General features: G+C 43.0%; 1 protein-coding gene across 1 annotated transcript; it reads left to right on the plus strand.

The window, feature by feature from the left end:
• On the plus strand, positions 3,461-6,284 carry DKK1 (dickkopf WNT signaling pathway inhibitor 1). The gene is made up of 4 exons (XM_005698161.3): positions 3,461-3,866; positions 4,098-4,254; positions 5,390-5,533; positions 5,651-6,284. The coding sequence occupies exons 1-4, from the start codon at positions 3,633-3,635 to the stop codon at positions 5,902-5,904; spliced, it is 789 nt and encodes a 262-aa protein (XP_005698218.1). The 5' UTR covers positions 3,461-3,632; the 3' UTR covers positions 5,905-6,284.

Consider the following 8,200-nt stretch of genomic DNA (forward strand, 5'->3'; position numbering starts at 1 on the left):
TGATTCCTATCACCTCTGTCATCTATCTGCTAAGAGAGACTCGGTCATCAGAACATTCTGTTCCCCTAGACGTGTTGGTCACATTTCCTAGACTTAATATGTCTCTAAATAAAATCTTCCCCATGAACTAATAGTTAACAAAGAATAGTCTATTTTGGAGTTCTTCCTCCATTCCATGTGGGTATATTTGTTTCTCGAGCTACTCTCAGATACAAGGCTTTCTGAGGACAAAAAGACTGCCTTTAATATTTTATGGGCATGCTCCCAAAGGAAGTAGGGTAGCATTCTGCATGTAATGGGAACTCACTGAATAAAAGAATAAAAACTGTATGTTCTTGGTACTCCTCCTTACTCATCCTGCTCTTTTGTGGCCACTGAGCAAACTCAATCATGAAAAGAATTTTCAAATGGAGATTCCATTGACAAACTAAATTTTTCCATTTGGTACAAAAGGTTGGCCTGCTACAGACCCAGGTCTCTCTAAGGACCTCCTACAAATGTTCATTCCTGTATAATTTAAGAGCTTACTTCCTCCCCCCACTAAATTATTTGTAGATAGATAACACGAGTGTTAGTCACTCAGTCATGGCTCAGACAGTAAAGAATCTGCCTACAATGCAGGAGACCCAGAGTTGGGAAGATTCCCTGGAGAAGGGAATGGCAACCCAGTATTCCTGCCTGGAGAATTCTATGGACAGAGGAACCTGGCAGGCTATCACCCACAGGGTCTCAAAGAGTCGGACACAACTGAGCTGACTAATGCCAGGGTTAACATGATACTCATCTCTTTTCAACAGTGTCACATATAGTGCTCAGCTCATAGCAGGAACTCAGATATTGACCAGGTCACTATTATTAGCTTGCAAATCATGATTACAGGAGGAATGTGGGAGGTAGGGAAGGATTTGATCATGAAACCGTACTCTTGACTTATCTCCCCAAACTCAACGAATCAGTCTCTGTCCAAGTTTAATGAGTATCAGACCATATCAGATGGACATGGTCAAGAATCAAGACTGAATTCATGAAACATGGCTTTTTGTTAAAGTTTTCCTTTTACTTATGAAACTGTTCCATGTTTTTCTTTCTTTCTTTCTTTTTGTCTCTAGACAATGGCTTCATTTGTGAATTCTTAATGGACTAAGTTCTTTAAATGGATTCACATGTACCATCTCTTCCAAAAAAAGAGGAAAAGAAAATTGGCTTTCAGTGTGGCAAAGCATATTTTGTATTTAAACATTTAAATAGGAGAATGGGTCTAAACATTTTAAACCCATCCCAAGGGCATGGGATTCCTTCTCCACATTTTTGCACTGTAAGAATTTAAGATAGACTCTAGATTTTCTACCACAAGGAAGGGCTCAACACACTGATTACTGGTATTATTGTCAATATTCTGCAAGTGATAATATAGCACCTAAAATCCCCTATGCCTTTACCTTTTTATGCTAGAATATCTCTCCACCTATAGACATGTAAACTGCATCTTGGCTGAGGGTGATCGTGTATCTGCCCAGGGGAGACCTGGTTCATTGCTGATTCTCAAAAGGTGTACTGACTTGTTCATTTCTTAAGCTCATTTTTCAAAAGCCAATATAAACAACCTCCCCTTTGTTTCCAAATTTCAATTTGTTCCAAAATTTTTTAGGGTAGTAGCCAAGTCTGGGTCATTGTACACGTTCTTAACAAAATCTGAAGAAATAGGTGAGAGTTAATCCATGTTGGAATCTTGAGGATGAATTATCAGTAAGCCAGAGGAGATTTCATAGGATAGATAGAGTTTGGGATAGGAGGGAAGGGCACCAGTGGAAGTAGAGGCATTATTAAATAATTGTTTGGAAGATAATCTTAATATGACCTCTGAAACCCAAGGAATTAGAGCATAGACCACTGCAAACTTCTTTTTAAAATCACCCCTTTCCCTCTCAACTTTTGGATTATCATACTACTTTAAGACCACTAAGGGCTACCCTTGGGAGTGGTCTCAGTAATGAATATTGTAGGTAATTATGCAAAGTGATTATAAATACCCTGGAGGTTAGGGAGCACAAAATAAATATATCCTAATCTTTTTTACTCAGCAGTGACTATTCAATCATCTTTTTCTAAATTCACATAGTAGTCGTCTATCTTCTGATACTTATAACATCAACCTGCTTTAAAAAGAACTGTGTACGTTTATTAACAGTCACTATTACTTTAGTCAGAGTATTGGTATTCAGTATACCTCCACCCCCTCCTCCAGAGGGCAACAAAGCGAAGTTCAGACCACTGCCAGGGCACTAGGCTTCCAATATGTTTTTGTTGAATCAATTACTTGCAATGCATCAGCAGGACGACATTCTTATACACTAGCCTTGCTTTATTATTTTTAAAAACTGCTTTAAATGATGATAAATTCACTTTCAGCTTCCCCTTTCCTGAAGCTAGTCTCTTATCTCCCTAGAGCGGGTCCCAGGAACAGGCTGACTTGGGATCAAACACAGGCGTTCTCAAGCTTTGCAATATGAAATACTAATGAAGGAAGTCAGGCGCTAAGCCTTAAGGGTTTCTTATCTCCTTGAGTTTACCCACCATTGAGAAGGGAGAATCAGGGAAGGACCACTGACCCAGTCGTTGGACCCTGTCCGCTTTCGCTCCGGCCACTTTGATCTTGCGTGTCTGCCTAATCAAGTTCATCTACAGCCGCGACTGCTCAGATTCAAAGGACATTAAATAGCTTGATTATCGGATGGTCATTTCCCTCTTCCCTCCGCCCCTGATCTAATTTCCAAACACCAGTCTCTCGCCTCCCTCTCTAAACTTCCCATCAAAAGAGCGTTCGTTCTTCTTCCTTCTTACCCTCGTTTGATGTGCAAATGCTCTTCTCTTTGCACATTTTTCTCGTGGGGGCGGGGGAAGGGGAAGGAGGGAGGACTGGAATTAAACGAACTTAAAGCCAAAGGTCTCACCCCAAATCTGCAAATCGTGACTCTAAAGGGTTAATCAGCAACTCGCAACAGCCACCTGGCCCTCTCGCTGAAACGTTTTCATAGGGACTTTCAATTGCTGATTGGGTTGTATTTAATATTAAATATTACGTGCACAATAAAAAAAAATGGTACTAGCGTGATGAAGAGAGAAAAGTGGCTTTAGAGAGAATATCACAATGCCTGTCGGAAAGTGTTTCAGATCCCGGTACTCCTACTCCAAGGCAAGGGCACCCGAGTTCCCGAGGTTCCTCCCACTTCTCGCATTTATTAAAGTTGTCTCCTCTAATGCTCGCTGATTACAGTCACCCCAAGGCGAGCTGGACAGGGGCAGGACTTCGCAAGGGAGGGGTGGGGTGAAGAGTGTCAAAGGCTCCCCTTCATGTACACAAACACACCTCCTTCCAGCCCCTCCCAACGCTTTGAAATCCCAATCCGGCTTTGTTGTCTTCCCCGGAGGGGCCGGAACGCTCGACGCCCGCAGTATAAAGGCAGCCGCGGTGGCGGTGGCGGCGCAGAGCCCTGCAGTCAGGGTCAGGACTCTGGGACTGGTGGAGGCGCTCCGAGTCCTGGCTCTGCAGCTGCGCCAACACAGCTCCGCGGGGACTAGGCGTGCAAAGTGACATTCCTCCTTTCTCTTTTGCTCCCTTGAGTCCTTCTGAGATGACGGCTCTGGGCACAGCGGGTGCTGCCCGGGTCTTGGCCGCCCTGGTGGCTGCGGCTCTTTGCGGTCACCCTCTGCTGGGAGTGAGCGCCACCTTGAACTTCGTTCTCAACTCCAACGCCATCAAGAACACCCCGCAGATGAGCGGCGCTGCCGGGCACCCAGGCTCCGCAGTCAGCGCGGCTCCCGGGATTCCGTTTGAGGGAGTCAACAAGTACCACGACAAACACCAGGTGAGAGGGGTCTTGCGGATCGGGAATGCTGCGATCCCAAACGGGTCTCATTTGGGGAAGAGGGCGCAGAACGGGCTGTGTAAGAGCAGTTCAAGGTGCGTTTGGCAACTGCCTTTGGGAGCAGTGAGCGGCAAGGTTTTGGAGAGGTGGGCTGAAAGGGACTGTGAGGCGTCCAGGAGTGCGGAACTGGGTGCCCAGGTGCCTCACCCTCTCCCGGCCCCCTTCCCGCAGCCATACCCGTGCGCTGAGGACGCGGAGTGCAGCGCGGACGAGTACTGCGCCAGTCCCACCCGCGGGGCCGGCGCGCAGATCTGCCAAGCCTGCCGGAAGCTGCGGAAACGCTGCCTGCGCCACGCTATGTGCTGCCCTGGGAATCACTGCAAAAACGGTGAGTCGGGCAGCTCCCTTTCGGACTCAAACCATCCTCTGCTGGCGCGCCTACAGCTGAGAGCAAATCCTCTCAGCTGAGAACACTTTGGCACTACCTTGCCAATGGGAGTTCAACGCGCGAGGTTCCCCAGAAAAGATTTCAGGCTACTATTTAACCTGGGAGCAAAGATAAGTACGGAGGTCTTGGAGCTTCTTATATCCTTTTGTGCCCCTCGATTACTTAAGAGGGCGCCTTACGTCAGAGTGGACACTTCCATAAGAATTTGTTTAGAGAGCCTTGATACAATTTGAGAATGAAGATGGGCAGGGAGGTGGAGCTTACAGAGACTCCAAGGACATCAGAACGGGCATGTAGTTGCCTGTTGCATTTTTCTTACCTGCTTCTCACAGCTCTGCCAGGTAGCCTCTTTCACGATCTGCGTTCAAGCTGCTGTCATTTCGAGCGATTTATCCGTGCAGATCATTCTTAAAGGAGATCTCGATGCCCTCACATCCTGGCTTCTCCATCTTTATCTGCCTCTACCCCCTGCTATCTTAAAATAAGTACTCTTCCCCTCAACCACAGATCCACGTAATTTTAATGTCTCAGAGAAGTAGATTCAGCCCAAGAAGGCTCCAGAAATAAACTTCAGCGTGGCGATCCTCCTTAGGACCCAATAATACTCTGGGATGAACTCAATCTCTCTGTAATATAGACATTATACAGTAAAGTAATTGGTGGAAAAGATTGTAATCTTCCAGGCAGCAGGCATTGCATTTGCTTAACTTAGGCTGACAGAATCCTTATAGCACAGAGGGCAGAAAAGTTATTTTTAAATACAATTTTTAAGTGATTGATTGATTTTATTTTTCCTACCCCAAGGGTGATATTAAAATGGGCAGAAATTTCACTGCCATTACCATGGTTGCTGAGAAAGTATTTTGGGGCTTTTATGTACGAGTGCACAGGGCACACACTGATGCTTCTGTCCATTAGGGAGTTTTGCTTTAACACTAGGAAGTTTGGCTCATGTTTAATGTCACTACAACGAGGTAGCTCAAGTTGGCATAGGCATAGCAGACTGCCACGGTCACAGCTATTAGCAGGAACATATTACAGCTCTGGAGTTGATCACTATCTCCTGCTTCCTTAGGGATATGCATGCCTTCTGATCAAAATCATTTCCATCGAGGGGAAATCGAGGAAACCATTATTGAAAGCTTTGGTAATGAACACAGTACTTTGGATGGGTACTCGAGAAGAACTACACTGTCTTCAAGAACGTATCATACCAAAGGTAGGTGAAAGGATCTAAAGACTTTTTTGTTAACACATTTATAGTGTCTTTTGGATTACCTGGATGAAATAATGCAGGCTTAGCAGTGACCAAGTACTTTTCCTATTGTCTCCCTAGCACAAGAAGGTACTGTCTGTCTTCGCTCATCAGACTGTGCTGCAGGGTTGTGTTGTGCTAGACATTTCTGGTCCAAGATCTGTAAACCTGTTCTCAAGGAAGGTCAAGTGTGCACCAAGCACAGGAGAAAAGGCTCCCATGGGCTGGAGATATTCCAGCGTTGTTACTGTGGAGAAGGTCTGTCTTGCCGGATGCAGAAAGATCACCATCAAGCCAGCAATTCTTCCAGGCTTCACACCTGTCAGAGACACTAAGCCAGCTGTCCGAACACAGTGGACTCTGTTTACATAATATATGTTGTGAAAACCGTTTGTGACTTTTGTGAGCTCAGTCCTTAAGGATGTACAAATTCTGTGGTTACAGTTAAGCATTCCAATAATACCTTCTGAAAATCTGGGGTGTAAGAGCTTTGTTTCTTTGTGGAACTCTCCTGTCATTGATTGCAGTAAATTACTGTGTTGTAAATTTTCAGTGTGGCACTTACCTGTAAATGCAAAAAATCTTTTAATTATTTTTCTAAAGGTGCTACGTTGTCTATTGTTCCTCTTGTCATGTAAATTTTTGTACACATTGATTGTTATCTTGACTGATAAATACTCTATATTGAATTGAAATAAATACTTTCAGCTTATTCTATATTGAATTGAAATACTTTTAGCTTATACTTCCTAAATGTAAAACCTTTCCCCCTTTTAATTCTAGAATCTAGAGTATAAGGAGCTTTTGGAATGATGATAGGTATGTAAGATTTATCATAAAAATATTATTTTCCAAAATGTATTATCTCAGTACTTAGATCCTATTTATCTCTAGGTTGTGACAGTCCTTGAAATAAAATTTAACTTAATACCACGAAATATTAAAAGTATAGATACATTTTGGCAGTGTGATCTTAGAGGGCTGTATGTACCAGGGTATGTGGGAGTGTGTTTGTGTGGGTGTATAAATACAGTTGACAAATACATGCAGATTTTGTACCAAATTAGCGCATCTGAACTATCTTAAATACTACTTCATGCCAGGAAGACTTGTTTCAACTACTTTGCTTTGTAAATAATTATTACCTAAAAATCACAAATCCTCTCTCATTTTGTTCTTTGCTTCTCTTGCTAGGTGAATTGACTATTTCAATTTTTGTTCAACCAGACATCTGTTCACTGGAAAAGGATAGGCTATACTGTTTAAAAGAAAACCCACAGAAATGAAGCCTGAACTGGCTTTGTATTTTCATTTGCCAACTTTGATACTGACAAATCTGATACTCTCTCTGAAGAAGAGAGCAACTGCCCCAATTCACACCTATTCTGTAATATTCAAAAAGTCTACATCAAACCCACAAAATGTTGGGTCCAAGGCATTCCAAAGGAAAGTCACTGATCAATTTGTCTAAAAAGTTTCATTAAGTAACACAGATGTCCTAGAATGTTTGTTGTTTTTGTATTCCTGGAAGTGGTTCAATTTCAAGGGGTTTTGCCAACAGGACACAAGGGTTGGTTGGTTCTTGCCTGAGAAGGGAACTGGCAGGATGTCTGCTATTACATTCCTTTTGTTTGGAAGCTTCGGTGTCCTTACCCTGGAGAAACTTTCTTTTTCTACCTGTTCTAGTTGGCTGATGTGCCAAGAAGGCCAAATCTAAGGCCTGCCATCTCCAATAAAGCACAGGAGAGGAAAGGAAACATGAAGCCCTTTCTTCGAAAAGAAGAAAGAAGGGCCTCTGTTTCCAGAAGGGAGAGGAGCAATCATTTAAAAGGCCTTGGTGATGGGATCCCTTCATTTGTACAGGAACCAGCTGCAGCCAGACTTCACCTCTGCATGTATCAGCTCATCAGCCCTGGTTTTAGCCCTCCTTGCTTCCCATACCATAATGGGGATGGGAGAATGAGAAAGCCACCGAGGAGGCATGCCTCTTCCTTCTGCCTGAGTACCTAGGAAGGGAATATCACAAAGAGCTTCTGCACATTGAAAAAGGTGAAAAAAGAATTTATCAAAACTATAGACACTTTTATTAGTAATGGAGGCTAGAAGCTGGACGTCAGAAACAATACAAAATCAAAAGGATCATTTAAAGAATCTCAAACATTTGAGATAATGGCTGCTGAAACTTGAATTTCTAAACAATTTATTTGAATGGAAAATACATGAACTTGGGAGTGCATTTCCAAGGTATTTTATCAAATGAGTTTAGCGTACTGTACACTGCCCTGTACCTTGCACTTTTATTTAACGTGCCTTGCAGATTTTCCTGTGTAATACATAGAGAGGTGTCTTATTCCTTTCAACAGTTGCCTTAAGAGTGTAGCCTATTGGAAAAGCTATACCTTAGAGTCATTATTGAGAGACATTGAAATTGTCTCCAGTGTTTTTGTTATGACAAATATTGTGCCATCAGTATAGATTTTTTTCTGTGTGTTTTCCTGTGCTGAAATAGTTGTAGGATAAGACAATGACTCATTTTTGAAGGAAAATTCAAATTTAAAAAGCATGCTTACTGTAGCTACTCATAAGGTATGGTGTGGGCAAAATGACAAGATGTCTGCTTATCAAGGATCT

The sequence above is a fragment of the Capra hircus genome, chromosome 26 (assembly GCF_001704415.2).
Source record: "Capra hircus breed San Clemente chromosome 26, ASM170441v1, whole genome shotgun sequence".
NCBI lineage: Eukaryota > Metazoa > Chordata > Mammalia > Artiodactyla > Bovidae > Capra > Capra hircus.